The 18,426-nt window shown below is 42.8% G+C and overlaps 1 protein-coding gene across 1 annotated transcript in view; it reads right to left on the reverse strand.

Moving 5' to 3' along the window:
- The window catches only part of SNX3 (sorting nexin 3), a 35,988-nt gene extending 20,101 nt beyond the window's left edge, over positions 1–15,887 (reverse strand). Inside the window, exon 1 of the mRNA XM_066610464.1 lies at positions 15,575–15,887. Within this exon, the coding sequence (XP_066466561.1) occupies positions 15,575–15,736 (162 nt within the window). The 5' untranslated portion in view covers positions 15,737–15,887. The remainder of the gene's footprint in view (positions 1–15,574) is intronic.
- Positions 15,888–18,426: the final 2,539 nt, after the last annotated feature.

The following is an 18,426-nucleotide window of genomic DNA, read 5'->3' on the forward strand; positions in this document are numbered from 1 at the left end:
TGACAGATCAGGAGAGAGATCTTGGGGTGGTGGTGGACAGGTCGATGAAAGTGTCGACCCAATGTGCGGCAGCAGTGAAGAAGGCCAATTCTATGCTTGGGATCATTAGGAAGGGTATTGAGAACAAAACGGCTAGTATTATAATGCCGTTGTACAAATCTATGGTAAGGCCACACCTGGAGTATTGTGTCCAGTTCTGGTCGCCGCATCTCAAAAAAGACATAGTGGAAATGGAAAAGGTGCAAAAGAGAGCGACTAAGATGATTACGGGGCTGGGGCACCTTCCTTATGAGGAAAGGCTACGGCGTTTGGGCCTCTTCAGCCTAGAAAAGAGACGCTTGAGGGGGGACATGATTGAGACATACAAAATTATGCAGGGGATGGACAGAGTGGATAGGGAGATGCTCTTTACACTCTCACATAATACCAGAACCAGGGGACATCCACTAAAATTGAGTGTTGGGCGGGTTAGGACAGACAAGAGAAAATATTTCTTTACTCAGCGCGTGGTCGGTCTGTGGAACTCCTTGCCACAGGATGTGGTGCTGGCGTCTAGCCTAGACGCCTTTAAAAGGGGATTGGATGAGTTTCTGGAGGAAAAATCCATTATGGGGTACAAGCCATGATGTGTATGCGCAACCTCCTGATTTTAGGAATGGGTTAAGTCAGAATGCCAGATGTAGGGGAGAGCACCAGGATGAGGTCTCTTGTTATCTGGTGTGCTCCCTGGGGCATTTGGTGGGCCGCTGTGAGATACAGGAAGCTGGACTAGATGGGCCTATGGCCTGATCCAGTGGGGCTGTTCTTATGTTCTTATGTTCTTAACTCTGAGGATCTGTTCTTGGTCACATGATCAAACTGTTGCCAATGTAAGTGACATTGTGAAAGCACCATAGAGGGGCCCCTAAATGTTGGCAAAGTGATGCTCAGTCACTGGAAGCTTCTTCCATGAATGGAACAAAAGTTGCACTCATGCAAGGGGTTCTTCTGAGAGCAGAAAAGATTTTTGTAAGAATGCAGCTCTCCTTCTGTGAACAGAAGGAGCTTCTGATAAGAATGGTATTCTGCTAAAGGTTAGGCTTCAATCCAGGAATTGCACAATTGCTAAGGACATGAACATAAAAGTTATATGGCTGCTCCTTAAAAGGCATTTCAAGAAGCCACTGAGTTGTTAAAGCAGTATATTGTTAAATAAACTGATATACTGTACAGTGTACAAACTTGGAAGGAAAAATTCGAACAGCAAGTATTAACTGCAACAGCTGAGAGCACCTTATTATCTTCTGCTAGATACCACAAAAACACTTCTGACCTTTTGGGACCAGTTTTGAAACTACTCAAGGGACTTTTACTTTAATTTAATTAGCAACTCCTCACAACACTTCTGGTCAGAGGTGTAACATGCATAGAACTAGTAAGCTATAGCCACACCTCACATGTCCTTATCAGGAACAACAGATTCAGGCAAAACCGCTACCATGGATTATCTACTTTTTGCCTTTAGTACAGTGTATACAGCTTCTTCCTAAAGATTCCCTGAACATAGTCCAATGAAACTAGCATTTGATCCAAACGTTTACAATAAAATATTAAATTATAGGGTACATCTCACGTTCTTGGTTGTGAGACACATATTGAAAATTCTTAAAAAGCCAGTTTGTGAGAAACTATTATGAGAAATGGCAGATTCCTCTCCATTTAGCTAACACAACTCTACTAATCCAGGTATTCTTGTACTCAAAATGGCCAGGAGATCCTAGAGAACAATTCTAATACTTTTATAATTTTTGATGTTTTGGGACTGTTTTTGGCTATCCAATACATACTGTAAATTTCAACTTTATTGCAACTGTTCAGGTCAAACACTGGACTATTAAACCTTTATTTTGAAAAAAGTATACACTGGTGAAGCATGCAGCTTGAATAGTTGCTGAAGAAGCCAGTAGACCATTTATTGTGACAAAGCGCCATGCTCTTAATGCTGTTCTACTTTACAATAAGCTTGCAGTAACTTTCTATTACAGTGACATCTCATTATCCTAGATTGCTGTAGCTCACTTGGGAGAAGTGAAAGTCAATTAGTGACTTAGTGAGTGTGCATTGGTTTAACTCCACCAACTATAAACTTTATGATTGGAAAGCAGTTTGGTTGCTGAGGGCAGCATTTCCCTATTTTAGATTCATTCCTTCCTGCTTGCCACTGCCAACAAAAAATACTGTATAGCAGCAGTTTGAACAATTCACAAATCATTGAACATATATAGTTTTACCATTGTTATTTGCCCAATAACCATTGTTATTCACCAAGCAGACCCAGCTGGAAGAGATGGAAACAGAGGTAGAACATTGTTTCCAAGCCAAATATATGCTTCTAGTGCAGAATCTGATCCATGTCACAAATTTGAGTACAAACCAATGTAGTCCTGAGCACACATCATAGATCAGGCTGCTTAAAAAATTTTTAAGCAACACATACTTAGTGAACTATGAAGAAGAAAACAATTCTTCTCCAGGAATCCAAGCAGTGTTATTACTAGGATGGGACTTTACCAAGTACAGTGCCCCCCCCAAGAGTCTATTCTTCCATCACTAATGTCTTATTGATAGTTAAAAGTTCACGACACTTATCACAGAAACCAGTTCATGGTTACCCTATGCAGAAGTTTCCATTAGTCTAGCTTCCTACACATATCAGCTTTCTCAAGTCACTCAAAAATAGACCTGGCTTCAAAGGGATCTCTTTTTTAAACTAATGAAAGCAAGCACATTTTAAAAGTATTTAATGCTACCACCATTTTATCACAACACAATTACAATGAATGGTGAAAAGTGTTGCTGTAATTGAAAGTCGACCCCACCTACTGAAGATCTGATAACAGCCTGGTGCATTTCAAATAAAAAGTAGTGTTAAAGTGCTGTTAGAGCAGAGTTTTATGCCTTCTTCACCTCCACTTTCTTCATTAATACAGATCCCGGATTCCTTAATAACAGAAAGCCAAAAGGGTAAGAATAGGATGTGTGTTTAGTTAGAGCATCACAACTTTTCAATGAAGCTTTTCTTGAATGGAGTGTTTAAGGTAGCAATTACCTTTCAAAATTTGAACATGAAGAATTAAATCCATGTGCTTTGTATTAAAAGTTAATATAGGTCAAGTGGTAAATGCAAGATATAATAGCTTTTAAGTATCCAATCTAAGGCTTGCCAAAGAAAAAGAAAAAAGGAGTTTCCATTAGAAGACTCAATGGTAACTTTTTAGTCAAGCCAAAGAAATGCCTGTGTCCTTGTCTTCTGTGAAAGCAACATACTCCAGTTATGTGCAGATTCCCGTTGATGTCAGTTATTGCCACAAAACCTTCCAAGCTCTCAGATCAAGTGTGGCCTACAAATTGGTTTTAGCCTTGGGAATCCAAGACACTTAAAGAACTCCCCACAATAAGTGCATAGATGGCATAAAAGCCATACACAAAAGTCTTCTCTTTTCCATCAGGTTTATGGCTTGGGAGAGAGTTTTAACTAGTAGGCACACCTACTAGTAATTTCACAGCAATACAAGCTATTTTTCCTTGACATAAATGAACTGAATTCCTACATTCTCTCTGCACCTCAGTATACTTTCTGGTGTAGAGCAAGCATACACTGGGGGACAGTTTGCAACCTGCACAGTGGCAAACAAGTCTTCAAAAATAAGCTTGAAATGGGAATGGTATTTTTAAATATTGCCTTGCCCCTAAACAATTAAACAAGTTTTAAGAGCTCTAAGGAAAAGAACTTTATACAGTGCCACTACTCACAAGCCACAAACAGATGGACTCCTACCAAAGCAAGAGAGATTCCACTCACTTTGCTCACAGCGTAAAGCTTTGTAGGAGACTAACACAGGGCATGTCCTCCATATTTCAAGATTACTTGCCTCCACCCCTAGGCCCGCTTTCATACAGTAAGAGTTCTCTTCAAGGGTCTCCAGGTAGCCAAAGATATCTAGAAATAATGACAAGAACTGACTCCCCCCCTCTCTCCCCCAAGTGAGCTCTACTTTCCTGCTTGGACAGAAAAGCCAGAATCAACTAGAAAGATAACAGATTCCTTACCAACAGATCCTCAAAGTTACAGAATTCCAAACAAATGTGCAAAAATCCATCATGGTATTCTGATTTTACAAAGTCATATGTTTACACAATAGCTGGAGAAAGCCCACAAGATGTAATTCAAATCTGTATTTGATCTAGATGTAATTCGATCTGCCCAAAAGGACAACATTGTCTAATGAGGCCAGTATTACTACATGTCACCTACGTTACATGCAAAATGACTGCTAAATTCAAAGCCTCTGTGTGAGGCTACCTTAAACAATTCGGAAACTGCAATTAGCATAGAATGCAGCAGCTCAAGTGGTTATGGGGGCCAAGTGATATGACTCAGCTGAACTACTCTTCAAAAGCTACACTGGTTGCCCATTTGCTTCCAGTCCCAATTCAAGGTGCTAGTTCTAACCTTTAAGGCCCTCCAGATTTGGGTCCAGGCTATCTGAAAGATCACCTCCTTTCATACATTGCAACCTGCCCTCTTAGGTCATCTTAAAGGGCTCTTCTACAAGTGCTGCCTCTATCCCAAGTGACAGGGGAGGCAGCTTGGGGGTAAGCTTTCTCTGTAGTGGCACCACAACTATGGAATTCCTTCCCAGGGGAATAGAGAACTACTCCCTCTCTCATTGCTTTTCCGTGAGGGCTCAAAACATACCTGTTTCATCTGGCATTTGGCTACCGAGTGAATACTTACCCTCTATTGCCTCTGAACTACTACTGTGACTTGATTGCCTCCCTGGACTTACTTTAATTGCTAAGTTTTTTACTCTGTCTTGGTTACATCCCACTAGGTCATGTGAAAGTTTAATGTTGTTAATACCTTATTTGATGTTTCTACCTGTCACTATACTATGTACTTGTTTATAAATTTTGTTAGCCACCTTGGACATTTGCTTTGGCATGGGAAAGGCAGGATATAAATAAATAAATCTGGGTTGTAATTCATAATTAAACAGTTACTTTTAGACCCAGCTTACAACTGGGTTTTAGACAAAAGACTTACAACTGCTTTATCCTTTTGTCATGTTCTGTTTTTGAACACTGTAGGCCAGTGTTTCTCAAACTGTGGGTCAGAACCCACTAGGTGGGTTGCAAGCCAATTTCAGGTGGGTCCCCATTCATTTCAATATTTTATTTTTAAAATGTTAGACTTGACGCTACTATGGTATGTGCCTGCATTTGAGGAAATGTTAGACCTGTACTTTGAACAAGCTACTATGTATATTCTTTTAACAATGATAGTAAATGGGGCTTACTCCTGGGTAAGTGTGTGCAGGATTGCAGCCTAGGAGTGTTAAAAATGTTCCTGCTTGATGATATCACTTCTGGTGGGTCCTGAGAGATTCTCATTCTAAAAAGTGGGTCCTAGTGCTAAATGTGTGAGAACCACTACTGTAGGCAATACTACACAGCTTGATCTAGTCCAAACCAAGTTTGCTGCTACTAGTCTGGACCACCAACCATTTCTGATTAGAGCTCTATACACTGATACAATCAGGTCTGTCTCAATATGCATTTTAATGAATTGCATTCTAGTTTCCTGAGGCTTAAACAAGGGTTTGTACTAACACCAATAATATAATAATAATAATAATAATAACTTTATTTCTACCCCGCCTTTCTCCCCGAAGGGACTCAAGGCGGCTATATTCCAATCAATGTTGTCCAGGTCCTTAGATACCATTTTCTATCTGTCATAGGCAGTTTTATGCTCTGCTGTACGTAGGCACCATGATCCTCCTGCCAAATAAGTGAGCTTATGCTGTCAGCTTCCCATTGTATCTGTTTGAGGGCCATCAGTTAGCGCGAAGATAAAATTTCCTTAGAAGTCCCCCCAAAATGATACAAAGTTACGTGCTCACTGAGGTGCCTATCTAATCACTACTTGTGGTTTTAAGAATATGCCAGTTTTACTGCATCTTTTAACGTCTACCAATATGTAACTGGTTTACAGGGATTCTGAAGAGTCAGTGGGTACAGCAAATTTGACTCCGAGCTGTATCCTCCATTCCATGTTGAAGAAAGAGGTAATCAGACTTATGTCAATCATTTCCAACAAAGTTGAAACATAACCTTGGCTGGGGGGAGGGGGCAAGCAGAGACTGCCACACCGAGTAGAATTTCTCCCTAACTTCTCAAACTAGATGGATCACAATGCTGATACAAGGTTGCCTGTGCTCTCTATTGGAGTAGATACAACAGGTCATACTCTCATTCTTAGCTGCAGTACATTGCAACTGGCTGATTTTTCTGCAATGTAAAGAAGCCAGAAGCTTCTCACATTAATTTAGGAAAGGATTTTTAAAAAAATTTATTCAGCAGTATTCATCCTCTCCAACTTCAGAGAAGATCCCTTTCTGGTACTCCATGTTCAAATATCAAATAAACCCTCAGCCAGTGCCAATATCTAAGTAGATCCCACCCAAAGGGGGGGGGGAATGGATGGATGAACAGGACAGCTCTTATGACTCATTCAATTAATGTCAGCTTGGATTTAACAAACACATGCAACTTATGATCAGCAGCATTTCATCTGTACAAAAGGTTACACTGAAGATCTAACTCAGGATTTACTCTGCTGTCTGATAATAACCCTGAGGCTCACCTGTTGCTTATGAAGGTAAGAGCACCAATCTGAAAATATAAATGCCCTGTATTTATTAACCACCTACAGTTTGGTCAAATGATGGTTACTTTTATTTGGGCACTGGACAAAAAAAAGTTAGTGAATGAACATGCCCTTCATGGTCTCCTTGATTAATAAGGAGATCTGAGACTGATTCTGATCTATACCCCAAATATCTAGCCCCAATTCTTTTGGGGGGGGGGAGTGGGCTGGTATTCATTTTCCTACCATCTGATATTATGGTTGACACATTAATATTTTTTTAAAATTCCATTAAGAATTTTCTCCCCCTCAGAGTCCAATAACTGTTGCTTAGGCTTCCCAGGTAAGCACACAGCTTACCAAGTTAATTTGTTAGTGCAGGGTTGTCCAAACATTTTGGCAGGAGGACCACATCATCTCTCTGACACTGTGCCAGGGGCCGGGAAAGAAAGGATTAATTTACAATTTAAAATTTGAATAAATTTACATAAATGAATATATTAGAGATGGAACTTATATGAATGAATGCCTTGCAATAGCTCAAGGCCTATAAAAGGCTAGCGTTTCCTTCGCTACCACTGCTGCATCACAGACATGAAACAGCAAGTAGTGGAGGGAGCCCTCGTCCCACAGTTCAGATGAGAGGTCGAACAGTTGTCCTCAGGCTGAGAGCAGTTGCATCAGGCCAGTACAAGCTCCAGCAAGTCTCCGGAAGGCCAGAGGCTCATTGGAGACTGGGGCCCCCCCGAGGGCCTTACTGAGAGCCTCCGAGGGCCGCAAGTGGCCCCCAGACGGGGGTTCGGGCATCCCTATGTTAGTGCATGTCAGCATGCCTATTTTTAGTACTTGGCTCCTCACCCTACCCCAGTGAGGAAGACCCACTGGATACATTATGCAGCAGAAGTATGGTGGGTATCCAGACCCACTGGATACATTATACCCACTGGATACATTATACTACTAAATGTGCAAGTTATATGTACAACTTACATATCTGGCATGGTTATGGCAGATGCAGGAATGCAGTGCGCCCAACAAATATATTCTTGTTTAGAAGTTAACACAAAGCCTTCAATAAACCCAAAGAGAAGTCTACCAATAGAGACAGAATTTACCAGCCCCCTTTATGCTGAACTTTGAATTTTTGGTTAGTGCGTCTTGGGTAAGACACTGAAAACATTAATATTAAAAGCTTAAATCAAAACACAAGCCATGATTTTTATGAGACAATAGGAAAATTACCATTGTCACATCACTATGTGAACTGTCTCCAGTTCTCAGTGCGATATAGTGGATGGAGTGCTTGATTTTGATTGAAAAAACTCACTCTGGGCAGCCTTGGGCAGCACTTTGCCTGATTTACACCATAGGATTAAGATAAAATGGGATAAGCCTACACACCATGCTGAGCTCTTTGAAGAAAAGGGAGTATACCAAAGTAACAAGACAATTCTAGTTCTCTTCAATTTCAAATATTAACATCCACAACCACTGCCAGACTAGATGCCAGTGAACAGACCAAAACTTAATCCAGTCAAACTCAAGTTACCCAAGCATCTCAGTTTCCACAGTTCATAGTCTTGCCATTTCAAGACCTATCACTGGACTCAAGGATCCCCCATAGTCAGGTTACAGCAATAGCAAGGGGTACTTTGTACAATCTCCATCTGGTGAAGAGGTTGCAATGTCTCAGGCCTTCATCTAGCCAACATCGTTCCTGTTCTCAGACCCTTCACTATTTCATTACACTCTACTGGAGCTAACCTTGAGACCTGTTCCACATAGAAGCCACAAAACATGACAAATTCTGCAATGGTGTAGTACAAGGAAGGACAATGGGGCAGTACCAGGAAGTGCATCATGTTCCAACAACCCTAGTGCTGTCAGGCAGCAAATGTCAGGTAAGCTGGGAAGTTAGTTTTCCTTAATAAATATCCTAGCTAGAGTATAGTTCTTCCAACTTCATATACAAGCAGTCTGTACAAATCTTTTTGTTCAAGTTATGATATTAAGTAAGCAACCTACACAGTAGCCACAACTTCACTCACTAGATGTTTTAAGACATCCTGAGAGTTTTAGCTAGAACAGGGTACAAGTTAAGTGACAAGCAGGTCTGTACAAACAAGTCAAGATAATCAAATAGGTAAGACAGTTGATTAAACGAAGCTATGATTATTTTGTGAAGCTAGACCACCCTGATAATACTTTTTGATATGAACTTTTTCAATTCAAAAATATGAACTTTTTCAACTCTTATGGAGTGCCAGGAATGGTTGTGGCCAGAGGTGTATTTGCACAGCTTCAGCTGGTCTACCAGCCATTCCTGTTTTTAAAGAAAGCAGATTTAGCTATGGTGGCCCATGCTCTTGTCACATCACATTTGGATTATTTTAGAGGACTGTAAACAAGACTGCCTTTGAAAACAACCTGGAAGCTTCAAGTGCTACAGCATGCAGCACCTCTTTGGTCTGATCGCATTATTCCCAAGTTTTACTATCAGCACTGGTTGCCAGTATGCTCCTAGGCCCAGTTCAAGGTACTGGTTGTTACTTATAAAGCCCTATATGGCTTAGAACAGGGGTGCCCAAATCCTGGCCCTGGGGCCACTTGCAGCCCTCGAGGCCTCTCAATGCAGCCCTTAGGGAGCACCCAGTCTCCAATGAGCCTCTGGCCCTCCAGAGATTTGTTGGAGCCCGCACTGGCCCGATGCAACTGCTCCCAGCATGAGGGCGACTGTTTGACCTTTCGTGTGAGCTGTGGGATGAGGGCTTCCTCCACTGCTTCCTGTTTCACAACTGTGATGCAGTAGCAGCAGCAAAGGAAAGGCCGGCCTGGCTTTGTGCTAGGCCTTTTATAGGCCTTGAACTATTGCAAGACGTTCATTCATTCATAAAAGTTCATTTTTAATATATTCATTTATGTTAAACTTATGTAAATTTATTCAAATTTGAAATGTAAATTAATTCGTTTTCCCCCAGCCCCCGACATAGTGTCAGAAACAATGTGGCCCTCCTGCCAAAAACTTTAGACACCCCTGGCTTAGAACATAGATACTTGGTCTATCTTCACCTATATGTACGTTTTGTTCTACATTTCAAGCCTTGCTTTGGTGTCCACCTTTCAATTAAGCTCACCTGACAGAAAAGAGGAACAGGGCATATTTATGAGGAGCAGGGCATTTTTAAACTGTGGAACTCTCTCCCCTCCAAAGAAACATGGGTGGCTCCCTGGGGGAGCTGGATGCAGTCCCCAGATGCTCTTTATCCAGCCCCTGTGATTACTGGACTTTCCCAGGGCTGCCCCTTCAGTAGTACTGCTTCTATCTGTCCTTCTCAGAGCCTACACAGAATGAGGGGAACTCTATGGGGTAAGGGTCAAGGAGAAGGGAGAAATGGAGACGCTGTCAGACACTGGGAGAACCCAATTACAGTATCATGCAGGCCACCCTTTCAGCAACGCTGCTTCTGCCAAGGCATCACTTCACAGACTGTCTCTCAGCTGCTGAGCTGCAAAGTGATACCACAGCTGACACTACTCCTGAAAAGATGGCTTACATGATAATTGGGCTCTCTCATATCTTGAAAATATGATCAAGATTTTGCACATTTTCTTCTTCTGTCATTTGCAGCTAATGTGTTTCTAGACAAGAACAAAGTGCTTATTCCTGGCCATCATCTGCTTAGTGACATTTCCTGCTTAATGATGTCACTTCCAGCCTTCAGCAGGCACCATGAAAGCTATTCAGCCCACCACATGAAATGACACCCCTGTTCTAGAACATACTGATAAATTTCAAGTTGATCTGGATGGTACCCACTCAAGGAACTCAAATGGGAGATTTCTGATCTAACACACACATAAATTGCCTTTAAATCAGTTTCCGTACCAGAGGACCAGATGGCAGCCAAGATATATTGGTGTTTGAAAATGATATTATTCACTTTACTCAGAAGTAAACCTATCACGTTTAGTAAGACTTACGCTGTAATCCCATCTTACTCACTGGAAACAAACACCTCTACCAATGCAACACCAATATTAAAAGAGATCCAGGAAATTACGAATCATTCATGTCAATATCTGCTCAGGAAAAATTGGAAGAAAGCACAATTAAAGATAAAATGTAAAAAATAGAAGAATTGGCCTTAAAGAGAATTGGCATGGCTTTTGCAAAGATAAGTCTTGCCTCACAAATCTTCTAGAGCTCTTTGAACAAAATTACCAATATTATCACTATACAAATTAAAAATATTTATATATTCCTTTCCAACAAGTAAAGTGCAGTCCCATTTAGAATATTTTGCACAGTTCTAATCAACACATCTCAAGGAGGATATTGCAGAGCTGGAAAGGACACAAGATGGCAACCAAACTATCGAAGTACTGGAGGACTTTCTTTAGGAGGAAAGGCACTATACCACATTTGGTGCTTTCTAACTTGCAAAAAAGATGGGGAGGGACACGATCGAGACATGAAATTAAGGGGGAAAAAGATTTTTGTCCCTCTAACAACAGAACCTACAAGGTTGTGTGTTGGTCCCCACCCTTTTAAACTTGTTTTAAAATGATTTAGCTCCCATAATAAACACTCATTCACCCAAAATTGGTCAATTAGCTCTGCCTCCACTACTATATGTGGATGATATGCTTTTACTAGCACATACAAAAATTGGCTTAGAATGACTAATAATGACATGTTTAAAATATTTTAAACAAAACGAGTTGATAATTTCGATAAATCAAAAATAGTTTTTGGCCACTCTTGGAAACCAACAACATGAACCTTTGAAGGTCATGTCATCCAACAAGTAAAAACATTTAAATATCTAGGAGTTTTGTTTCACTACAGGCATTCATGGACTGTACACCAGCAATCAGCAATCCATAAAAAGCAATATTACAGCCCAAGCAATTAGTCAATTCTTTTTTGCTTGGGGGAATTCCTTCACACCTGCAGCGCTCCAAGCATTCAAAACTAAGGTAGTGACACAGCTTCTATAAGGAATCCCCATTTGGATTTCTGCCTTCTGCATTATGGTTGAGAGGATTCAGTCTCTCTTCCTTTATAAAATCTTTGCAGTACCTTGATGCATACCTTACGCTGTTTTATGTCTGGAAGTCCGGCAACATAAAGTTGAGTTTTTAGCCTGGTTTCGCCTTTTCAAACACTGGTTCAGAATTGGCTCTGCTGCTGCAAAGGACCCTTTACTGAAAAAGGTTTTAGAAGACTCCTTTTATCCCCCAGGACTGACCTTACTCAGTAAGAAAGTCCAATCTTTGGGGCTTTCCTTGGATCTGCTGGGTATGATGCCATGGTCAACAGCATTTAAGACCCTTCGTACCCGGATATGGGATATTGAAAAACAAGAGCTCCTAGCTGATGCTCCAAAAAACTGTTCCCCACTTCACTTTGGAGTACCGTGGGCAGCTGATTTCAGCAGTAATTAATCTTCTTAATGAATCTGCATGAACACAGAGTGTTCTCCCTAGCTAGATTTAGTGCTCTTCCCTCAAATGAGATGAAAGCTAGGTTTGATGCTAAACAATCCAAAGCATGTTGCTGTGGCTCAGGTTCCTTGGAGACAGGCCCCCATATCCTACTAAATTGCATCTGCTATTCTGATTTATGGAGCTATTGACTCCTCCTTCTTGTGTCACTTAATGGATCTGAAACTGGCAGGAATGATGTCGTATCAATATGGCTAAATTATCATGTTTATATAATTGTCTCCAGTAGCTGAGTTTAATCAATGTATGATGTGGATGATTTTTTGGACCATTTCTTTGTATATATGCCAATAAAGGTTTTGATTTGCTATGACAAGGAAAAAAAACACAGAACCAGGGTCATCCAATGAAACCAACTGACAGGAGAATTAAGGTAGAGAAAATGAGACACTTCTTCACATAACGCATAATTACTCTGCAGAATTTCATGTCACAAGTGCTATGCCAAGACAGCCTGGATGGTTTTAGAGGGGAACCAAAGAAGTTCATGGCTAGATCCATTAGGCAAGATGACTATGCACTACATCCAGGATCAGCAATAGTACAGCATTGAATACCTTTACAGGGGAGCAAGGAGGATGCTGGCCTAGAAACAAGAAATGAGAAACAGAATGCTGGATTAAAAGGGACCTTCAGCCAGATCCAGCAGAACTTTGCTTATGTTGCCCCCAGAGAATGAGTGGATAATATCAGTTGAACAGTTTTAAGATTATCTTTTCAACAAGAGAAGCACAATATGTTATTAACACAATGACTTCGAGGTATTCTACAACAGAACACATTCCTTGGTTAGCCTTTAAATTACAGGAATTCAGGGAATGCTGTTGGAGGGGGCTCAAAAAGGAGAGCTGTGTCATTCTGTGAAGGAAAGAGTCAATCAATACCTAATAGTAAATGAAACTCCCAAATAGTTTCCACTGGGACAGTAAATAAACCCTGATCTCCAGACATCACACACCACTTGTAAAGTCTCAAAGACCATCCAGCTGTCATTGTGGGTCCTCCTCATACAGTACAGGTTCCTCTGGTCTGATACACATTGATGCTCTCCTACCACAATCAAGAAGTTGTGCACACAGAGTGTGCACATCTGAACTGATGCTATAGTCAGTGGATAACCAAAGCACAGCAAGTATCATGGAACTTCCTCCTCAGAGCAGGCCAATTTTAGCCACTATTTTTAACCACGAACTGACCCAATGCAGTAAAGGATATGTGTTTTTAAGGCATGTGCAAGCCGTAGCCTCTCCAACTGCTTTTTGTGTGTTTCTTCAAACATATGAAGAGAAAGTCCTTCATTTGAACCTCCCTCCTACATGTGCTTCTGAGTCTACTTAAAAGTTTAAGCATATAATGAGGCAGGAGGTCTGGCTCAGTTGGTTGAGCTGCCGCCTTGTATGCCTGAAGATCTGAGGCTGCCAGTTCAAGACAACCGGAAGTACCCGAGAACTGACAACATGCTGATATACTGATGAGTATATCAGTATGAGCTGATATACTGATGAGGTGGCAGAGAGGAGTTACCATCAAGTGAAGCGTGGGAGGTGAAGGGCCAGAGAGAGGCCAGACCGGGAAGGAATCCAGCTGGAATGAGGAGTTCTATGAAAGACTAGAACTATTCAATTGGAAAAATCCCTACAGGGGTTTAGAACATCCTGCCTATGTAAACCACCTTGGATTAAAGTCTGAGGAGAAATCTGACGACCAAAGAGAGGCGGTATATAAATACCTGTATAAATAAAATAAAAAAATAATGAAAGGAATTTGCATGAAAATCAGTGGGGGACATCCATGCATCCTTTATGCACAAGTCTGGCTGGAGGTTAAAAGTATCATCCAATGATAATGGGAAGACTGGTATGCACACTATTTATCTCACTCTGGTGATTCAGGGGTCCAAGAGGATACAGTGTAAAACAGAGAATGTTATTTTTTGAGTCAGAAATAAGGAACATTGGAATACATACACATTCTTCCAGTGACAAGAATCTGAGAGTGTCCAAGTTGACAATTTGTTGTCATTCAAGAGCTTTGCCATATGCTGGCATCACTCTTTTCATTCCACACTGTAGAACCAACATGACCCTTAACCTGGTAGCCTGGACACAGGACTGAGAACTACAAGATACTAGAGGAAAGCATGCACTTTGAACACATTAAACCAGGGATCCTTAACTGGGGGTATCCATATCCCTTGGGGGTATGGGACTCAATCATGGAACAATTTTAAGAAAATTGTTTAGATTAGATTATTAACTATCACCATTATCAATACAGACTGAAATATTCTGTTCCTAGTTATCCATATATAAACCTAAACTATTTATGCCTTTTGTCATCATACTGGTACCTCACAGGACTAGTGAGGATGATTTCGACAGTCTGGTGTATGGAGACATATCAGCAATCCATTGGGGGCCTAAACATAAAACAGTTTAAGAACCCCTGTGTTAAGACTATTTTTTCTATAGATGGGTTCAGACAGACAAGCTGCCACCTTCCCCACCTTCAGCTACTCAAGATGTCAGTTAAGATCAAAATGTTGAGACTGTTCCAGAAATATCAATCAGTTATGAGCCTGCAACTGCAGAATCTTTTCTGGGGCCTTTAAGATTTTCCTTTGGAGGCTGCCTTACACTTTCCAGAGAGAAGGATGGGTGGGTGGAAAGGAATGAAGAGAGCAGATGAACACACCAGACCTCCGCAGTTCAGAACCATGTCTCTCAAGGTCTGTCCTCTGCCAAACCACTTCACATGGCCCACCTATTTGAAGTACCACAGGAAGCAACTGGTGATAGCATCATTGCCATTACTTCTGAGTTGGGAGGCCAGATGCAACATTGCAAACACCAGAAAGAGGCTCAGAGTGGATGGGAGGGTATTTGAAGCACAGAAAAGAATGCTTTGGAGCACTTCCCCTCTGAGCCAAGCCTACTACCACTGTTTGCAGTGCCACGTTCTGGTCTCACTATCAGGTGGCAGGGGTCCTTCGAGTACCACCAAGCAACACTTCAAGTACCACTGGTGGTAACTGTACCACTGGTTGAGAAGAAAGAGACTCTCACATGCCCAGGTCAGGCATACAGACTACAATCCTACCGACACTTACCTGGGAGTAAGCCCCATTGACTCTCATGGGACTTACTTCTGAGGAGACGGGCATAGGACTGGGCTCTACAGCTGCAACCCTATCCACACTTACCTGGGAGTAAGCCCCACCGACTCCAGTGGCACTTACTTCTGAGTAGAAGAGCCTGGGCTCGGGCTCCCCGCCTTCTGTGCGGGAGAGGGGAGACCCGAGGCAAGGCCCTGGGCTGCCTGGAGGACGCAGGTAGGCAGCAGCCCGAGCCCCCCAGGGGCGCCTTCCCGCCTCACCTTGACCCGGACTTCGTAGGTGGTGAAGCGGCCCCTGCCCACCCCGACCGTCTGCGGGTTGGAGATGTCGATCTCCAGGAAGTTGCTCGGGGGCCCGTAGGCGTCGTTCAGGTTCTGCGGCTTGGTGATGAGGCGCCTGGTGTCCGCGACGGTCTCAGCCATTTCCTCGCCCTGCCAGTCGCCGCAGAGGCCCAGCTGCCACCGGAGGGAGAGGCGGCTGGGGTCGCTCCGACGTCACCACAGCCCCGCCCGGCCCCGCCGCCCCCTCCTTCTTATCCGACCAGACGCCCTCCGCCGCCCTAGCCCAGAGGGAGGAGCCCCCGCGACGCGCGCAAAGCGCCACGGGGCTTGTATTCTTTCGGATCGCTCGGCTGCCCCGGACAGCGGCGCCCAGGCCGACGCGAAGAACTACAACTCCCAGCATGCATCGGAATGATGGCAGGAGGGGGCGCTGATGGGGAGCGCAATGAGTGGAGCCTGCAGAATTGGCTTTAAGGGTCTGCTGGGGTGGGCGGGCTAGCTACTCTTGCATGTCTACTCAGAAGGAAATTCCCTTATAGTCAATGGGGCTTACTCCCAGGTAAGTATGGATAGGATGGCAGCCTTAGAGCCTTATAGCACAAGCCTAGGCATGTCTATTCAGAAGTAAATCTCCTTATAGTCAATGGGGCTTACTCCCAGGTAAGTGTGGACAGGGTTGCATCCTGACTCAGTAATAAGCCCGTCTAGTGTTGGGAACACCTGTAAGTGATATTCATGTGAGATGCAGTATAGCCCTTTCCCAGGGTGACCAGATGTCATAGCCACAGGAGGACAAGGCACCCCCAAATGTAGGACATCCAAGAAAAATGTAGGACATAACAAAATAAAAACTAAAAACACTCCTATACTGATTTCATGTGGTTTCACTTTATGGCTTATTATTAAATTTAAAACTATATTACATAGAATTTATTAATTACTAGAAGGCTATGTGCTGCCTGCAGCGGTCTGTTCACAGGGAAAAGGACCTTTCAGTTCTTTGCCAGGACATGAGGATAAAAAAGAGGACATGTCCTGGAAAAAGAGGACATCTGCTTACCCTGACTGGAGCCCCGAGGAATCAGAAAGCGAGGATGCTGTAGGCCAGGGGTGCCCAAACCCTGGCCCTGGAGCCACTTGCAGCCTTCGAGGCCTCTCAATGCAGCCCTCAGGGAGCACCCAGTCTCCAATGAGCCTCTGGCCCTCCAGAGATTTGTTGGAGCCCGCACTGGCCCGACACAACTGCTCCCAGCATGAGGGCAACTGTTTGACCTCTCGCAGAACTGTGGGATGAGGGCTTCCTCCACTGCTTCCTGTTTCACAACTGTGATGCAGTAGCGGCAGCAAAGGAAAGGCTGGTCTGGCTTTGTGCAAGGCCTTTTATAGGCCTTGAACTATTGCAAGACCTTCATTCATTCATAAAAGTTCATTTTTAATATATTCATTTATGTTAAACTTATGTAAATTTATTCAAATTTGAAATGTAAGTTAATTCTTCCCCCCCCCCCATAGTGTCAGAGAGACAATGTGGCCCTCCTGCCAAAAACTTTGGACACCCCTGCTGTAGGCACTGAGCCATGGGAGCAGAGAGGCCCTTCTCCCTCCCCTGAAGGGTTCCACCCAAAGCCAGTAAGAAACAACTAGAGTTGAGAAGCGGGAGAATGGATCCCTATTTGCTAACAAGAGGCAACAAATGTGATTGGGACGGTCAAAGGTTTCATTGCACAATCTCAACAACAGCAGCATCTGAAAGAGAAATATGCAAGTGGGGTTGTTGGCCAGCTAGGCTCTTGTGCCTTTGCAAGGTATTCAACAGTTAGCCAGTAGGTGTCCCTGAGGTCTAGCTACACCAGTTAGGCCACAATCCTATCCACACTTACCTGGGAGTAAGTCCCATTGACTATAATGGGACTTACTTCTGACTAGATATGCATAGGATTGGGCTTTTAGTTCACTGTCAGTCATGGACTTTGCAAGGCAACAGATGTTTGAGAAGGGATATGCGGCACTGATGCATTGTGACATAGGATTCTCTATTACTTACCTTTGCAGGATGCATTATCCTCCCACCTGTTGGGATGGTGGAGTGGAGATTCCACCTGGGTGTGTGTTTGTGGAATTGTCCTGGGACAGATTATCTGAAATAAGAATCCTAAGGAGACAAGTGTTAAAGTATCTTGCTATATATGTTGTGAGGGATCAGGTTGTTTGTACAAAGTCCTCCCTTTGAATACCAAAGTACCAAAGTATACCATTCTTCCATTGCCACAGTTCCTGTGTGCCAATGCAACAGTTTCTGTGGTCTCCCTGGCATGGGCTGGTTTGATATGACTGGCTGCAAAGTATATTCCGTGTCCTTTGCTCTGGCATAGGGACATAGTGGGTGAGGGGGAGAGGGTGACACGAGTTTAGATTTTCTGGTAGTTTTCCCGGTTGTCTCCTATGGCTTTTAAAATGCCTATGCCATCTCCAATGTCAGCATAGCATTTTGCCAATATTGTGTATTGCGTATCAATTTGAGACATGTGTATCATCTGGAGTATGTTTAGGATATGGCTACATCAGCTCTTTGTTCCACCCACATCTCCACACTGTTTGGAGGTTTATATTGGTGATAGTCCTGCTGGCATTGGCAGCACAGTGTTTGATGCTGCATCCATTGGTAGAATTGGAGATATGAAGGTAGGGCTGTTGTTGCACTCGTGTTGGAGGGTATACACTGTATCCTAGGCCACACAAACTGATGTTTCCAAAGTACAGGATTGCACCATAAGACCTGTTAAACTCAAAGGAGTTACTTCTGAGTAAACACACATAGAATTCTGTTAATG

Source organism: Tiliqua scincoides, chromosome 1 (assembly GCF_035046505.1).
Source record: "Tiliqua scincoides isolate rTilSci1 chromosome 1, rTilSci1.hap2, whole genome shotgun sequence".
Lineage (NCBI taxonomy): Eukaryota > Metazoa > Chordata > Lepidosauria > Squamata > Scincidae > Tiliqua > Tiliqua scincoides.